Source organism: Adiantum capillus-veneris, chromosome 1, assembly GCF_014529385.1.
Source record: "Adiantum capillus-veneris isolate H3 chromosome 1, ASM1452938v2, whole genome shotgun sequence".
In the NCBI taxonomy this organism is placed as follows: Eukaryota; Viridiplantae; Streptophyta; class Polypodiopsida; order Polypodiales; family Pteridaceae; genus Adiantum; species Adiantum capillus-veneris.
The window spans coordinates 111,712,833-111,731,624 of NC_140931.1; the positions used below are offsets into that span (position 1 = coordinate 111,712,833).

The 18,792-nt window shown below is 44.8% G+C and overlaps 1 protein-coding gene across 1 annotated transcript; it reads left to right on the top strand.

The window, feature by feature from the left end:
• Nucleotides 1-14,343: 14,343 nt before the first annotated feature.
• On the top strand, nt 14,344-17,610 carry LOC147465365 (cytochrome P450 703A2-like). Its single transcript, XM_086519675.1, has 2 exons — nt 14,344-16,212; nt 16,654-17,610. Exons 1-2 carry the CDS (start codon nt 15,247-15,249, stop codon nt 17,266-17,268), a joined length of 1,581 nt encoding a protein of 526 aa, XP_086375801.1. The 5' UTR covers nt 14,344-15,246; the 3' UTR covers nt 17,269-17,610.
• The last annotated feature ends 1,182 nt before the right edge of the window (nt 17,611-18,792 follow it).

The window sequence follows — 18,792 nt, forward strand, 5'->3', positions numbered from 1 at the left end:
CCATCACTCTAGGGCTATCTATCTTTCCATTGCACACTAAGTAACACACTCTCTATTGTGTGCCTTGAGCTTCCTTCGTCTTCTCCAAGATGTGTGTGTTTCTCTGCAACCTTAATTCCAACAATTGGTATCAGAGCAGGTCACATTCTCCCGGGCTTAGTCGCCAGCTGCTCTAGCACACACCTGCTCACTTTCTCTGATTTCAGTGAGCTTTGGCGAGCGTTCGCAGGTCAACAAAAATTTTGGGATAGCTCAAAGAGCTAGGTCTGCTTAGAATTTTGATTTGGGCTCATTTCGGCCTCCGTTTCCACTACAGGCAGTACTTGCACAGGCTATTTCGTCATTTTGTGCAAAATTTCTGTTAGTGCCGTTTTCTGCATAACAGGTGCCTTATAGTCTTCTACGGTTTGTGCTATATAGCACAGGTTATTCCCGCTCCGTTTCTCCTATTTTCGGGCAGTTTTCACATCAGGTGCAACATTTACCATGGCTGACAACAACAACACAGATGTGTTCAAGATGTTTGTTGTTGAGGACAGGTTGGATGGGGACAACTACCCTATGTGGGCTTATATGATGCAACATGTTCTTGTGTCAAAGGGTGTTTGGAACATTGTGCAAGGCATTGATGTACGTCCTGGTTCTGAGGATGTAGGCGATGTTGAGGATGTTGCAGGTCTTGCTGCAAGGATTGCAGCTGTTAGAGTTGTTTTGCCTACGGCAGAACAAGCTCGTTGGGATGTTAAGGATGCGCAGGCTCATGCATTGATTGCGTTGTCTGTGAAGCGCACCATTGTTCCTCACATCCGTTCAGCAAAATCTGCAAAACAGGCTTGGGATATTCTAGCAGGTCTTTATGCAAGCCGCAATGAGGCTAAAATTGCTTTGCTGCGTAAAGAGCTGGAGTCGAAGATTATGCATGAGGAAGATGATATGGAAACTTTCCTTGCTAGTGTCAAGGATATCAATGAGCAGCTTATTTCTACAGGTGAAGTCATTTCAGACAGTTCCCTTGTGCAGACAGTTCTTGATGCCTTACCAGATTCCTACCATAATTTTGCTAGTACTTGGAGACTTATGACCCAAGGAAATCCTGAAGTTGTCAAGTTTGATGCATTATGCACATTGCTATTGCAAGAGTCACTTTCCAGAAAAAACAGGACTAGGCAGCGTGCAATTGAACAGGCTTTTATTGCTTCTCAAAGAAAGGGTGGTAACAGTAATGCAGCCACTTCTTATGGTTTTGCTGCGAGTGGCAAAAATTATGTTCCTAATGCTTCTGCTGGCAGTACTTCGTCTGGTAATTTTGGTGATAAGGGCAAAAAGAAGATGTGTTGCCATTATTGTAAATCCAATGATCACTTGATCAAGTCGTGTCCTAAGTTGAAGGCCAAAGAGGCTAAGAAGAAAGAGGGTGGTTCCACTGCAAATGCTGGTTCCACTACAAATGCAGCCATTGTTGAGTCTTCTGTGAAAGGAGATTGTGTTGCTGATGTTGATGCAGAATGGGCTTTTAGCGTAGAGTGCACTTACAATCCTGCTGTCCATGATGCATGCTTGTCAGTTGCTGCAGATTCACATGTGTGGTATTTCGACAGTGGTTCTACAAAGCACATTACCTCACATCGTGAATTGTTTACCTCTCTCGAGTCTGTCCCTCATGGGAATTCAGTCACTTGTGCCAACAACGCCTCTTATCCAGTTCAGGGAGTTGGAAAGATTGTGCTCACTGCTGCTAATGGCAGTTCCTTCACACTTGTTGATGCACTTTATGTACCTGGGATCGAGAAGAATCTCTTGTCTGTATCCGCACTTGCTAGACTTGGACTTGTAGTCAAATTTGTGGATGACAGATGTACAGTTCATGATCTCAGTTTTGGTGATGAAATTGTTGCATCTGGCCTTTTGTGCCATGGGCTGTATAAGCTCACTTTGTATGACAAGTGTGGACAAAATTTTGCAAATGCTGTTGCAGATTCAAGGGCTATTTCAGATGCAAAACTTTGGCATGCACGTTTTGGTCATCTGAATTTTGTCAGTTTGCTACGTTTGCAGAAATTTGATATGGTTGCTTCTTTGCCGCCTCTTGAAGCACCTTTCAAACATGTTTGTGAAGGTTGTATTTTGGGTAAGATGCAGCGTTCTAAGTTTCCAAAGGATGGTTCAGTTCGGGCCACATGCAGGTTGCAGCTTGTGCATAGTGATGTTTGTGGGCCCATGCAAACTCCGTCCTTGGGCAATTACCTGTACTTCGTGACTTTCATTGATGATTACTCCAGGCATGCATGGGTATTTCCGCTTAAAGCGAAGTCCGAAGTTTTTATGTGCTTCAAACAATTTCTGGCTATGGCTGAAAATGTCTCGAAATGTACTATGGGCACCCTCCGCTCTAATCAAGGGGGGGAGTATATGTCTCATGAATTTAATGCGTTTCTGGCTAGTCGTGGGATAAAACACCAATGTACAGTGCCTTATACACCTCAACAAAATGGTGTTGCTGAGAGGAAAAACAGGTCACTGACAGAAATGGCACGATGTATGGTCAAAAGTCAAGCTTTGCTGCATTCTTTTTGGCTTGAGGCCATTATGTGTGCCACTTATGTACTTAACAGGTGTCCTACGAAACCTTTGCAGTCTATTACTCCATATGAAGCATGGCATGATAGAAAGCCTTCTATTGAGCATATGCGTGTTTTTGGCTGTTTGGCATATGCTTTGGTGCCACAAGTGCAGCGTAGAAAATTGGATGATAAGGCTGTCAAATGTATTTTTGTTGGTTATAGTGCTGAAAGCAAAGGTTACAGGTTGTATCATCCGCAAACAAAACGTATTCTGGTTTCACGGGATGTAGTGTTTGTGGAAGATTCTGTTCAGCCCTTGCTGTCATGTACTAGAGACAGTAATGTCAGCTCACAGGACATTTATGACACTTTGTTGTCTCTTTTCAGTGGTGGAAATACGAATGTAAGTTCCAATGAGGCAAATGTACAGCCTATGGGGGTTTTTGAAAATGTTCTAGATCAGCGTATTACTGATGCAGATGTACATGATGTACTTGACGAGGAAAGGGCTGAAAATGAGCAGGCTAGAGGTATGCCAAAATGGCTAGTGCACACTTTGCGTGACAGTAAATTGGATGCACCTTTGTCTAGTCGTACTCGTTCAGGCTCTCACCATGCATCTTATTCATCAGATTGTTATGCTTTGGCTGTGTCTAGTTTACATGATGTTGAGGAGCCTCTATCTTTTGATGAAGCACAGAATTCAGAAAATTGGATGGCTGCCATGCAATCAGAATATGATGCACTTATAGAGAATGACACATGGAATTTATGTGATTTGCCTCCTGGCAAAAAGGCCATTGGTACGAAGTGGGTTTACAAGTTGAAACGCAAGCCGGATGGTGAGATCGATTGCCATAAGGCTCGACTTGTTGCAAAGGGTTATGCACAACAAAAAGGCATAGATTATGAAGAGACTTTTGCTCCCACTTGTCGTATGACTATTGTGCGTTTTCTATGTGCATTGGCAGCTCATTTTGGTTGGGATGTACATCAATCAGACATTGTTACCACTTTTTTGAATGGTGACATATTTGAGGAAATTTATGTAATGCAGCCTCGCGGTTTTGTCATAAAAGGACAAGAGGAAAAAGTGTGCAAATGTAACAAGGCTTTGTATGGGTTGAAGCAATCTCCTCGTGCTTGGTATGAGAAAACTGACACTCATTTGGTCAAACAAGGCTTTCGTAACAGTCCAACAGAAAGCACATTGTATGTAAAGCGTGAGGGTGGTGTATTTCTCATCGTGGTTCTTTATGTTGATGATTTGCTGATCACTGGACCAAATGAGAGACATATTGCTGAATTTAAGGCTGATTTGAATGCTACTTTCAAGATGAAAGATTTGGGGCTGTTGCATCATTATTTGGGTACACAGTTTAAGCAGTGTGATGGTGGTATTGCCTTGTGTCAGAAAAGTTACATAGAGACATTGCTATGTAAGTTTGGACTTGAGGATTGCAAACCTATTGCCACTCCCATGGAAACAGGTTTGAAGTTGAGTCTACATGATGCTGGTGATCCTGCTGATGTCACTCTTTACCAAAATGCTGTTGGCTGCCTCATTTATATATGCAACACGAGGCCGGATATTCAGTTTGCAGTCTCACAGGTCAGCAGATTTATGCATAGCCCAGGGTCTAAGCATTGGCAGGCTGTCAAGAGTATTTTCCACTACCTGAGTGGCACTTTACATCTTGGCTTGTTTTATCCCAAGGGGGGATCATTGCCGCCAAACTTACATGCTTTTTTGGACTCAGATTGGGCTGGTTGTTTTGACACGCGAGTGTCCACAAGTGGTTTTTGTTTCATGCTTGGCAGTTCATGTATATCATGGTTGAGCAAGAAGCAACCTACTGTGGCCACTTCGAGTTGTGAGGCTGAGTACAGGGCAGTCTTCACAGCTACGGTTGAGTGTGTGTGGCTCAGATGCCTTATGGCTGATTTGGGTGTTGGACAGGACACTGCCAACACTATCTACACTGACAGTCAGAGCGCATTGGCAGTTGCGAGGAACCCAGTTTTTCATGCTCGCACAATGCACATTGAGGTGCATTACCACTATGTCAGGGAGAGGCTCTCAGCAGGAGAGATCAGCTTGGCTTATGTGCCAACACAGGACAACCTTGCAGATCTTTTCACAAAGGCATTGTCTCGTGAGAAGCTTGAAGCTTTCCGCAAAGCTTTGGGCTTACTCCCCTTTATGGACTGATCCTGTCCTCAGGGCATGGCACTTCCCTTTACTCATGTGCTAGCTCTCGTTCACCGCATCACTCTAGGGGGGATTTGTTACCATATACATGTGGTAGTGATGTGTGTGAACACACTAGGACCGCCGGGGCATTTTTTCCCTCTTTAGGAGGTTTTTCCCCCCATGCATTGTATATACGCCCATCACTCTAGGGCTATCTATCTTTCCATTGCACACTAAGTAACACACTCTCTATTGTGTGCCTTGAGCTTCCTTCATCTTCTCCAAGCTGTGTGTGTTTCTCTGCAACCCTAATTCCAACAACCTCAACCAAGAGTCACAAGCACTCTTGAAGAAGAAAATGCCAACATCCTCCCTGCGCCGATGGAAATTCAGAAGGCAAACAAAAGAGCTCATGAAGCAGTCGCCAGGACTCCCACCAGGGTCCTGCAGAGTAAAGAGAAAAAAAAAACCAATAGATGAAAATTGCCTCTTGGAACATAAAGGGGACTATTGACCCCACCAAAATAGAAAAGATCAACAACTGGCTCAAAGTTCAAGTTGTGGATGTCTGTGCACTGCAAGAGATCAAAGTAGAAGAAGAATTTCTCCTCAGAAGATTGAAAGAAGTCCACTCTGAGTGGAGATGTTCACCTCTTCCCACTCAAGAGGGATTGGGGGTACAACTATAGGAATCAAGAAGCAGACAATTGACGGTGTTTCCTCCCATAGAAGTCAACAATTTTGGTGTTCTGTTTCCCTCCCTTCCCCTTTCAATTGCGAATTAATATTTGTTTATGCTGGAGAGACTACCTCTAACAAGGCCCAGATATGGGAGGAAATCTCTACCATTCAAGGACCAATTATCCTAGTTGGGGAATTTAACATGGTAGAGACGTTGGAGGACAGGTTTCTCAGAAGTGAGCAGACTCTCCAAGGCAAAGAGAAAGACAAATGGGAAGCTTGCAAAGGCAAGCACGACCTCTGGGATGCAGGTACAGAGGGATGCTTCATCTGTCAGAACTACAGCAAGGGGGTTCTTGCAAGAAAAGCTAGGTTGGACATGTGCTATTTCTCGTTGGCAATAGCCAACCTGTTTAACTGGGTCAAGGCAAAACCCAAGTACACTACCTACGCGTCAGATCACTACCCCCTTTTGATCACCTATGATGACAAAGCATACAACATCAGGAACAATTGGTTCCACACCTATCCTCAACTCTTCACTCTCCCTAATGTCCAGGCAAGAATATCAAAAATCTGGTCCAGAGCATTTTCCAGTACGTCTACCCCTGCCAAGAGCTGGAGCAAGGCAGTTAAAGATTCACAACAGTTCCTGATTACCACCAGAAAAGAAGTCACCCATGTTGAGATGTCGAGCTCTACACCTTGAGCTGGCATCCACTACGGGTCTTGGCCGCTTACGGCATTTACTCACTGGCACGTTAGGTGACCAACACGGAGGATCTCTGCCAGTGATTCTACAGCTGGACTACACATATAGTGCCAGCCTAGTACGCTTCTAGCGAGTTCACACTTAGTGACCGCATGTACATATGTGCTACTTTTCAGCTTTAGCACTTAGTCATTTTGTACTCTCTTTTCTGTGAAGAAGAAGAAGAAGCTTTCCATCTCTGTGTGCTTTGTGCTTGTCTTGTGTAGCTCTCTTGCATCCTCATTCTTTACATGGTATCAGAGCCTGGTGTAGGCAAGAGAGGCTAAGAGAGCAAGAGCATCACAATCCCTTCGTTCGCAATCCACGACCAGATGTCGAAGGCGTCTCGCGTAGCGAAATTTTTTTTAGGGGTTTTTCGTACAAATTTCTGAACAGGTCTCCAAAGTGCAGTACACAGAGATTTACTGTACAAGTACAGTGGTTGTATGTACGCTTGATTGTGGACACTCGTTGAGTGTAGGAAGCGTTACAGGTACCATGATAGCAGATTCAGCAGATTTGCAGGTTTTTGCAGATTGCAGCTATTTTGTCTTAGTGCTTCAAGATGTCTGACGGTTTCAGTCAGATTGTTACTGAGAAGCTTGAGAAAAATAACTACCCTGCATGGAAGTTCAGAATAACAAATTTCCTAAAAGGAAAAGGTTATTGGGACTATGTAGAAGGAGACAATGAAAAGGAACCAGAGATTCCCGAGGCAAATGCTACAGCAGAACAAAGGAAAGCTTTGAGGGACTGGCAACAAGGCCAGAGCAAAGTGATGTATTGGCTTTCTATGAGCATCACAGATGGCATGATGGGCTATCTACAGGATGCTGAAACCCCCGCCATTGCCTGGAGAAACTTAGGCACAGTGTTCGAGGTGAACACCAAGGCTAGGAAGCTTCAACTAAAGTCGGAGCTAAATCAGGTTAAGAGGAACAACCTCTCAATCAATGATTATGCCTTGAAGATCAAGAGTATCATTGAGGCTCTTGGATCTATTAAAGTCTCAGTGGAAGACGATGACATTGTCCGTGCATGCTTGGATGGTCTAGGAGATGAGTATGTACATTTTAGGTCTTCCATGAATACAAGAGACAACATCCCCGTGTTCCAAGATTTGATTTCTATGCTTATTCTTGAGGAGAAGAACCTTGACACATCTTCTTCTCATGGCAGAAATAATTCTGAACATGCCTTCTATTCTAACTCCAATAGAGGTAGAGGTAGAGGTCGTGGTCGAGGCCCAAGGGGTTGCAAGGGCCAATTTCTGGAAGGTCAATCAAATCAAAACAATACAGGCGGCAGGGGAAACTAGTCTCAAGGCAGGGGGAGTCAAAGAGGTCGTGGTGCAGGATCAAGCAGGCAGCAACATACTCCAGATAGCAGAGAATGTTGGACTTGTGGTGAAAGAGGTCACATGTCACGTGACTGTCCAAAGGGAAAAGCAAGTGTAAAGAGAGAACAGGGCAACTATGCATCTACTATCAGAGATGCAGATGACACCAAAAACGAGCGCATGTTTGTTATGCAGCATGTAATGAATACAATGACTGCAGAGAATTCCACCCAAGATGATGTTTGGTATGTGGATTCAGGTGCCTCTAATCACATGACGTCTAGTGGAGAGTGGTTTAGAGATATGCGCAAACCAGATGTGTCAGGCTATGTGCAGACAGGAGATGACACAGCTCACCCCATTGCTCATGTAGGGGACATACCTCTAAATATGAAGAGTGGGAAATCAAAGTACTTAGCAGATGTACTTCATGTCCCAAACATTACAAAGAATCTTGTTTTTGTTGGACAAATGGTTGAGCAGGGTTTGCAGGTTCGCTTCAATCCAAATGGCTGTTATGTAGAAGATTTCCAGAATGGCTGTAAGCTGATCACAGAGGGCAAATGTGTGGGCAGAATGTTTACGCTGAATGTAGACATGCCTGAGGTAAAAGCTGCATTATTTGCACAGGGCACAGGTGTTGTGGCTGATGTTGACATTTGGCACAAATGCATTGGCTATGTCAATGAGCAGAGATTGCGCAGCATGCAATCAAAACAGATTGTAAAAGGTTTGCCCAAATTCAAGGTGGATGGTATGCATAAAGTGTGTGCAGCATGCCAGTTCGGAAAACAGTCAAAGGGCTCATTTCCACATGAGCGCAATGTATGTAAAAAGCCACTTGAGGTGGTGCACACAGATGTTTGGGGTCCAACCGATACTGCAAGTATACATGGTTGCAGGTATTATGTCTCTTTTATTGATGACAATACAAGGAAAGTATGGGTCTACTTCATGCATAACAAAAGTGAAGTGTTTGGTCACTTTCAAGACTTCAAAGTCATGATTGAGAAGGAGACAGATATGCAAATCAAGACATTGAGGTTAGATGGAGGGGGAGAGTACTTCTCCAATGATTTTTCAGATTTTCTGCGAATGCATGGTATACACAGGCAGTTTACATGCAGATATACTCCACAACAGAATGGGGTCGCAGAAAGGAAAAACAGACACATTGCAGAGGTTGCACGTGCATTGATGAATGAGAAGAACATGCCTCATCATTTCTGGGTTGAAGCCGTAAATACAGTTGTGTACATTATGAACAGGACACCTACAGCTGCGGTGCATGATGTAACACCTGAGGAAAAGTTTATAGGTACAAAGACTGATTTGGCACACTTGAAAGTGTTTGGCTGCATAGCTTACGTGCATGTACCAGATGAGTTGCGTAGGAAATTGGATCCTAAAGCAGAGAAATGTATTCTTGTGGGATATTCCCTTGAACAAAAGGGGTACAGGTGCTACAATCCTACTACACGAGAATTACGAGTGAGCAGAGATGTAGTCTTTGATGAGATGAGCAGCTGGTACAGTAATGCACATGGCACTATTGGGTCTGATGTAAAAGATGATGTGGTTGTACAAAATGTGAGGCCACAGTCACAGGTTTTGAGTGGACCACAAGAGTCCTCTTCTCGTGGCTCTGTTGAGAAACCATGGAATGGTAGACTACGTACGCAGGTTACTCCACCAACAGGTACAGGGAATGTATCACGAAAAGGAAAGGAAAAGGTTGATGAACCTCCCTTTATGGCTGATGCATCATCAGGTTTTTCACATGTAGACATGGATTCAGATGGTTTTGAACAAAGTCTTGATGAGAAATTTGGAATTCCGGCTGTCAGGACACCTGGTGTAAGGAAAGTACAAGAAGATGATAGAGGGCAAAGGAGTGACCCAGGACCGCGCAAATCTAATAGAGTCAGAAATCCAGTTCAAAAATTGACTTATGATGGGTATCTAGCGCATCACCAAGCCTACATGGCTAAGGTGATACAGGATGTGGAGCCCACATGTTTTGAGGATGCAGTTGGAAATGTGCATTGGGATGATGCAATGAATGAAGAGATGGCTGCATTGGAAGCAAACGACACATGGGAGTTGGTGCCATTGCCAAGTGGCAAGAAAGCTATTGGCTGTAAATGGGTGTATAAAACCAAGCATAAGGCTGATGGTAACATTGAGCGTCACAAGGCAAGGCTGGTCGCAAAGGGTTATGCACAGACGTATGGCGTAGACTATGAGGAGACCTTTGCTCCAGTGGCAAAGATGACGACTGTGAGAGCTGTCATAGCAGTGGCTGCATCTAGAGGATGGATTATGCATCAAATGGATGTAAAGAATGCCTTCTTGAATGGTGAGTTGCAAGAGGAAGTGTATATGGATCAACCACCTGGTTATGTCGATCCAGGTTACCCAGATTATGTATGCAGACTTCTCAAAGCTTTGTATGGTTTGAAGCAGGGCTCTAGAGCATGGTATGACAGGATTGCCAAGTATCTTGTCAGTATTGGTTTTAGGAGAGCTCATGCTGATCATTCACTCTATGTACGTGAGAGTGATGTGGGGATTGTGGTCATTACCATATATGTAGATGACCTTATTATTGTTGGTGACAATGCTTTGGAGATTGACCATGTGAAGGGTCTTCTCAAACAGGAGTTTGAAATGAAAGATTTAGGCGAGTTGCGCTACTTTCTTGGCATTGAGGTGATCACGACTCCATAGGGTGTATGGCTATCACAGAGACAGTATGCTTTGGACATGTTGTCAAAGTATGGTATGGATGATTGTAAGCCAATTTCTATTCCCTTGGATGTGAATGCAAAGCTGAGTGCAGAGAAGGGTGATGTTGTTGAGGATGTCAACATGTACAGGAAGATTGTGGGTAGTCTAATCTACTTGTCTATCACGAGGCCAGACTTGAGCTACACAGTAGGCTTGGAGAGTCAGTTCATGCAGCTTCCGAGGAAGCCACATTTGGATGGAGTACGACGCACACTTAGGTATGTGCAAGGTACTCTTGACTATGCATTGTTCTATGCAGCAGATGCACCATTAGCATTGTATGGGTGTACAGATGCAGATTGGGCAGGTAGCATTGTTGATAGGAGATCTATGAGTGGCTTCATGTTCTCTTTTGGGAATGCTGCTGTTACTTGGAGCAACAAAAAGCAGCCTACGGTTGCTTTATCGAGCACAAAGGCCGAGTACAGAGGTGCAGCAGTTGCGGCGTGCGAGATAGCTTGGCTACGCACATTACTTGAGGACTTGGGAGTGCAGGTGGACCAGCAGATTTTCATCCATTGTGACAACCTCAGCAGCATGCAGTTGGCTAGGAACCCAGTGTTCCATGCCAGGACCAAACACATAGAGGTCCATTACCACTACGTTTGAGAGCGAGTGTTGGCGGGCGACATCGACTTGGTCTACGTCAGCACAGAGGAGCAGATAGCGGATATCTTTACCAAGGCCCTCGGAGCTGAGAAGCTTCGATGTTTCCGGACTATGCTTGGACTTTGCGACATGCAGAGCTCGAGGGGGAGTGTTGAGATGTCGAGCTCTACACCTTGAGCTGGCATCCACTACGGGTCTTGGCCGCTTACGGCATTTACTCACTGGCACGTTAGGTGACCGACACGGAGGATCTCTGCCAGTGATTCTACAGCTGGACTACACATATAGTGCCAGCCTAGTACGCTTCTAGCGAGTTCACACTTAGTGACCGCATGTACATATGTGCTACTTTTCAGCTTTAGCACTTAGTCATTTTGTACTCTCTTTTCTGTGAAGAAGAAGAAGAAGCTTTCCATCTCTGTGTGCTTTGTGCTTGTCTTGTGTAGCTCTCTTGCATCCTCATTCTTTACAACCCAAGCTAGGAAGAAAAAGAAAGAAAAAATGTATGAAGAACTGGGGAAATTAGAGAACTCCCAGCCCCTAAATGTGCTCATTCAGAGTCAAATTTCTACCCTCATAAGCCAAATAAGAGCAAAGGAGGACAGGGCGATACAACATACAAACTTTTCTTCAAGGAATGGTAGGCAGGGAAGACTGACATACCCTCTCAAGAGATGTTCAGAAGTCTCAAGAAGAAGAATGCCAGAGACGTTGTTCCTCTTCTCAATACTAACCAGGGGAAGGCCACAAATGACTCCCAGAATTTGGAGTTGGTTTTGCTCTGCATTTGGCTCCAAAGTGAACCATTCCAAAACAGGAGTTAGGGCCTTCATCTCTTTCATCCCTAACTGGATGGCTGAACAAGGATGTAAAGTTATCCTAGAGGGGCAAGTGTTCAGGCTCCTAAGTATCGCTTTTGGGTTTGGGATCACAATGAAACAAAGATGGGACTGGGTGCTTGAAAAATTCAGAGGGAAACTGAACAGATGGATAGGGTTTCAAAGAAACATTGCTGGAAGAGTTATGATAATCAATCACTATATGACTGCCTACCTCCTGTACTTCCTCAGCTGTTGCAGGCCCCCAGATTCCTGTCTAAAGGAAATCATCAAAATCTGCAGGAACTTTTTGTGGGCAGTGGACCCCTTCAAAAAGGGGGCTGCAAAAGTCAAATGGGACATCTGCATCCTGCCCAAGAACTTGGGAGGTCTTGGAGTTAGAAATGTCAACGGTTGGGCTGACAAACTAGCCATCAAGACTATCATCAGAGCTCTGGAACAACCAGAAGCTGAATGGGCGTGCCTTCTGCTCAAACACCTGGCAAGCTTTCACATCAAAGGTCAAAGACTTTGGAGCTAGCTCCAAAGTATTCTTTGGAGCTCAAGAGATAACCCCCATAGGGTCTGCCCTTCTCAAATCGGTATGGCAAGCATAGGAGAGAGGGAGGCTCATGCTGGGGTTTAACCAGGAACACATACAAGACCAAGGAATCAAAAGAGAGGAATCCATCTGGTGGTCCAGGGACCCAATCCCCCAAATCACTAATCAACATGCCAAAACAGCCAAGAGAATTCATCACAAAGGGTTCAAAGTTTGGGAGGACTTGTGGAGCAAAACCAACAGCTCCTAGCTCACCTCAGAGCAACTTATCATGACAAGCCAGCTACAACCGTGGGAAGTTCGATTACTGGAATCAAGGATACAACAGTTCCCCCAAGGATATCAATGGATATTCAAAGCCGATGTCACTCCATCTGCCAAATGCATACGGTGGAACGGGGGGATAGCTATTAAGAACCCCCCTGACTTCACAGCTGAACAGGTCTCTCCCCTCCATGTCACCCTAAACAAAAGATGGAATGTGTAGCTTGACACGAAGCAGTGGAACTTCAAGTTCCAATCTATCTGGAACATAAGTATTCAGCCCAAGCAGTCTGTACTGCTGTGGCTCATCCTTCATAAAGCTCTTTGGACAGAGGCCAGAAGTAGAAAAGTCAATCAGAGTGTTGGGAGATGCATTAGGTGCAGAAGAGCAGTAGAAGACATCCTCCACATGTTCCTCAACTGCCAGACCAACATCCCCATCCTCTCCCCATTAGTCAACACCCTAGACCACCAAATGGGTTGGAAACAACTGCTCGTAGGGGACTCAACTAGCCTTCTTTCAGATTTTTGGAATAGATTTAGAGCAGAATTTTTGTGGATTATTTGGAAGCTTAGATATTCTTTCTTATTTGTTCCTAACTTTTAAGCTACTAGTTTGAAAATGTTGTTTGTTGGATGCTCTGTGCAGGATGCCAACCTCAAGCTTGAACAAATGAGGATCTATAGGCATAGAGTCTCAATCTTGAAAGACTCTCTAGAGCTTTATGCAAGAAGGGATGAAGACCTGCAGGGCTTGCTGGATGACAATGACACTCTGGATGTGATATATAATTGGGTGCAGGAGATGAAGGATGAAGTGCTAGAGCTAGCCAGTAAATATGAAGAAGCCCTTAACTTTGCCAGCAGGCTTCAGGAGGAAATAGATTGGTTGTGAAGATTAGTACTAACCTCTTTAACTGTTTTGGCCCCTTTGTATCCCTGGGATTATGGCAGGCCCCTTTTTGTAAAGATGCAGGCTTTAAAGGTTAGACACTATGAAACTTTGCTTAGGTTTATGGACTTATCCCTTGATGTATCTAACTCTTTACCCCTTCCATGGGTGATCAGATGTAATTTTTCTTCTCTCTTATAAATTCAAAGCGCGTATTTGGTTTAAAAAAAAAGAGCTACTAATGCGGTCATTTTCCCTAGTATTTAGGAGTTGCAAATACACCTACTGAATGAGAATTCACCCTTCTCTTTTCTCCATGCTTTTAGGGAAGCCACATTCTTTCTTTTGCTAGGTTATATTTAGATAGAACTTTATGAAAAGTTTTTTACACAAGCTTCAACTGGACCATATCCCAGCCTTTAAATTCACTAATGCTCTTAAAGCATAGGGGGACTCGGCTCTTAGGTAGAGGCATACTGAATCTCTTTTCTTTTCCACCTATGCTTCTTGTCTTGATAAGATTTCCTGCACAACTCTAGCCTAGGCTATGGTCGAAAAAATTGTGTTGGGTTTGAGTCACTGTCTGCATTAGACTTCTTCATGTGACCCCATGCTCTACCTCTTCAACGCATCTCTCTCACCAATGGTCTCTCTTTTTAATGTCCCGACTCCACGTCTCCTCTCTCCTCTTCTCTCTCTCTCAAGTCTAAAGACAGCCAACCTCCATATAATTAATACCGCTAGGACGTCACCGCACTCCTTTCCCCCACTCTCTGTTTTCTCTCTCTCTCTCTACAAATTACACACTCTCTCTCTCTTCGCACAATTTGATACAAATCAGCGGCGGTGTGTATAGGCTAGCGCGAGCTGCGAAGTTGTGAACTCAACGCTCATTAACGCCGGCCACCCACCTTGTAACCTTTCCACCATCCAGTCTCTTGCCCTTTATGTGTGACATGTGTGACTGTTTGCATGCAGCCGCGCTCACCTCTGAGAGCGAGGGAAGAGGGGGGGCTCGAAGCCTCGGAGTCAGACAGGGGGGGCTGCTGCGCGCGCGTGGGATCGTGCGAGACCTGATATACATAGAGAGAGAGAGAGAGCACATGTGTGCGTGAGCGAAGAGAGGGGTACTGTTAATTCAGCGCGTCTTCTGCATCTACCCCCTCCACCGCTGATTACTGGCCTTTGCCACATTTCGTTTGTGTTCTTGGTGTCGTTCTAGAATGACATGCACACCTCACTAATGCAGAGTCTCTCTCTCTCTCTCTCTCTCTCACCAACACACACACACCACGTCCACCCACTGGATCAACTCGTCGAGACTGTAATCCTCCTAGCACTGCAACATTCCAAAGCAGTTGAAGCAAGCTAAGAATCTCCATTTGGATGCCGGGTCACTCTACTCTCTCTCTCTCTCTCTCTCTCTCTCTCTCTCTCTCTCTGTGCGCTCGTGCATGCACACAGACTCTCCGACCGATTGGTGAAGTTACGAAGCTTGCAGTGGAGAGGTGAAGCTCTGCAGCCTGCTCCTCTCTCCTGCTGGCTCATTGCGATAGTGAAGTGAGTACGCAGCGGTACGGTCTCTCACTCCCTCTCACGCTCTCTCTCTCTCTTGCACAGAGGGCTATGGACATCACTGACAATTTCAACGAGCATTACCCCTGCTCCATCTCATTCCGTTCTCTTTGAATTCGTATTTTCTCTCTCCACACACACACACACACTCACACACACACACACACACACACCACACTCCCTACACTCTACTCGACTATCCATCAAGTGATGGACAGCACTCTCCAAGCTACCCAAGCTTGGAGTCTGCACTTTGATTTGCTTCTCTACTTCATCAAGATACCTCTAGCTGCAGCTCTACTACTGGTTTTCATCTCTACTTACACCATTCATGCTAAAGGGAGGAAATGCGGATGCAAGGGAAGATTGCCTCCAGGGCCGCCACCGTGGCCAATCGTAGGAAACCTTCTTCAAACAGGCTCAGTCCCACATGTAGGAATGAGAAAGCTGACACAGAAATATGGCCCCCTCGTCTACTTGAAGTTAGGTGTTGTTAAGGCTGTTGTTACAGATGATCCCAAGTTTGTAATGGAGTTCCTTAAGAAGCAAGATCATGTATTTGCGTCGCGGCCAAAGAACATTGCTTCTGAATACTTCACATATGGTGGCCAGGACATAGCTTTTTCGCCGTATGGTGCGCATTGGCGCTCGATGCGACGCCTATGCCTATTTGAACTCCTTACCCCGAAAAGAATCGAATATTTCAGGCAGGGAAGGCTGGAAGAGGTGAAATGCATGATGAAGGAAGTTCTTGCTTGCTCCAGCAGTAATCAGGCCATCAATTTGAGGGACACCTTTGGGGCACTTTCAAGCAATACCCTGACTCGGATGATCCTTGGCAAGCGCTTCTTCGGCTCGGGCGACTCTGGTCCAGCAGAGGCGGCAGAGCATAAGGCCCTCATCTATGCTGCATTTGCACTAATCAATGCATTCAATGTTGGTGACTACATTCCCTTTCTGAGGCCCTTTGATCTCCACGGGCATGAGCGCAGTATGCGGAAAATCATGATGCGTGTAGACAAAATATATGATGCCATTGTTGATGAGCATCGACGAAGAAGGAAGGAAGCAGGGCCAGAAGAGAGCCACAGTAATTTCGTGGATCAGTTGCTTTCGCTACCCGGAGAAAATGAAGAGGAAAATCTGAGGCGAACCACTATCAAAGCTATTCTCATTGTAAGCGTCTTTGAGTTCTCTGTTCTCATTACCTTTCCTGGTTCCAAATGTATTTGCATTAATGTTGCATTAGGAAACCCCATATTACTTGAAGTTCCGAACGCTGGCTTGCATGTGATGCACTGCATGTTTGCCTCTAAGTTTGATCAATTGTACCTTTAATGTGTGAAATTAGTGGTCTCCACATTGAATGGCTTGCAGTTAGCACACCCAAATTTGGGAATTCATATCTTGTTTGGTGATCCATTGTGCACGTTTTGATACAAATATGATACCCATAGGACTTCGTTACTTGGGAACTAGGATTGCTCTGGGATTTCATCCTTGTTTTTGAGCCTGAACAACAGGTCTCCAATCCACTGACTATCATTGTAGGCATTTCACAGCTGCATGTGCAGTTGCATTCTTGGCTGAGGATGACAATGTGCCATAATTGTTCAGGATATGGTAGCAGCAGGGACAGATACCTCATCAATTACGAGTGAGTGGACAATGGCAGAGCTGCTGAAGCATCCGGAGCTGATGGAAAATGTGAGGGCAGAGATAGACAAAGTGGTGGGTACAGATAAGCTGGTGGAAGAGAGTGACCTATCTAGCTTGCAACAATTGAAGGCCACAGTGAAGGAGATATTCCGACTACATCCGGTTGGTGCGTTTCTGATTCCCCACATTTCACTACAGGACACATATGTATCTGGATATTACATACCCAAGGACACTCGGGTGCTGATCAACACCTATGCTTTAGGAAGGAATCCAGAAGTGTGGGAAAATCCTGAAAAGTTCAGGCCGCAACGGTTTCTAACTGGTGACAATGTGGAGCTCAGCGATGGAAACCTAAGGATTGTACCATTTGGGGCTGGGAGAAGAGGGTGCCCAGGGGCTACATTAGGTTCAAGTGTGGTTCTTCTTGGTTTAGCGAGATTAATCCAAGCCTTCCATTGGTCACCTGCCACCCAAAGCTTGAACTTGAAGGAAGCTCATGGCCTTATGGTGCTTGAAGAGCCTCTCCAAGCCTTTGCCTCTCCAAGACTGTCCCCACATCTATACTCCTAACCTCCCCCCCCCCCCCCCCCCCCCCCTCCCCTCTACTCCTATACATTTTTATTATGGACTCCAAATTTTTTCACATCTCTCATCTATTGAACAGAATAAGGCTGTCAATGTAATTCCCAGTTGCATCTACTCTAGAAGCCTTCATGTGACTTATTTTTCACAAAAGTTGGGAGCATGTAGTTGAAAGGCTCTTCTTCTTGTCTTCCAATTTCTCTTGTAAAGAGCTCAATACCTCATTTGTTTTGCCAGAATGGCTCCATTCTGTAATTTTCGATGCAAGAGTGCAAATATACATTGTTCAGTTCCTTCAGAATTTCTGAATAAAAGTGGGGCTTTAGTGCTTGGCTGTTGTTCAATTCCAACTGGATGAGAGTCTTAAACTCATTTTTTTAACACAATTTTGCTATATGTAGTCAACTTATATAAGAAAAAGGGAAGAAAAATCCTTGAAGCTTAAACCACCGAGTTGTGGGCTCAAGTCTCCTTACCCACTTTGAAGGGCCACATGTTTTCTAACTTCTCATGGTGCTCTTATTTATTTATATTTGTGAGGACTTTGTGCAGAAATCGGTCGGAAGTCTTTTACCCTTCCTCAGGAACTCTACCACATGGAAGTCCAGAACACTTGTTTCACATGATGCATTCATGATCATGCTCTGCATTGCTGATGTCCTTGCATTGGAATAGGGTTAAGAGAGTGTGTTGGGAAAGCTTTCCTTTTCCCTCCCTACAAGTTCAATGATCATGCCCATGGGGTGTTGTTGTTGATGGTGTGACTTGGTTTCTTTCCAAAGGATCTTTAGGATCTTTCCAAAGGAGCCATAGATTTTTGAAGCTGACAGAGAGAGTCAATACAAACTTATGGATTGCAATGAGCGTGGTCTTGCGCGAGCTTCTGTATGCCGCTTTTGTTGATAGATGGCTTGTGGCCTTTGTTCAACAGGTTGCATAGGTTAAAGACACATTCACACAGACACAGTGGCAGTGATTTGCGCTCGTAAGCAGGCCTATATTGTGTTGTGAAAACGCCACCTTTGTCCCTCCACTCTGCCAATTTCGGCAGAATTGGAAAAATGCTGTCCATCTCTCTGGAGTCTCTACTCTCTCATGCATCGTCCAGAAACGACAAGGATCTGCAGGACAGCACCCACACTTCATGTGCAGCAGCCAAGACTGCTCACCTCACCTAAAACGCTGCTTTTGCCAGCATGTGAATGGGCTCTAAGTCTTAAAAGGATGGACACTGTGAATGTCTCTTTGGAAAGATAACCTGTCACAAACAATTAAGGATGACAACAAAAAGGTAGCAATGTGTTCTAGTCATAATTAATGAAAGGGGTACAAAGTTGTATCTGTCTGCTGCATTTTTTCCCCATCTGAATCTCTGATAACTTTTCAAAGGCTTCCTTTCTGTAGACGCTTATAGGGCCTGTTCGAATGGCCGAAGCATGTCCGCAACGACTTTGCATAATGGTGATGTGTGGTCATGCTGTTTAAGGCTAGTTCTGGAGAGCTTTGGAGCTG

What these genes read in the sequence shown, in the direction of transcription:
- LOC147465365 (XM_086519675.1), top strand. Translation starts at nt 15,247, where the DNA reads ATGGACAGCACTCTCCAAGCTACCCAAGCTTGGAGTCTGCACTTTGAT. An exon ending in CTATCAAAGCTATTCTCATT is followed by an intron (nt 16,213 to 16,653) that starts GTAAGCGTCTTT and finishes ATAATTGTTCAG; the next exon opens with GATATGGTAGCAGCAGGGAC.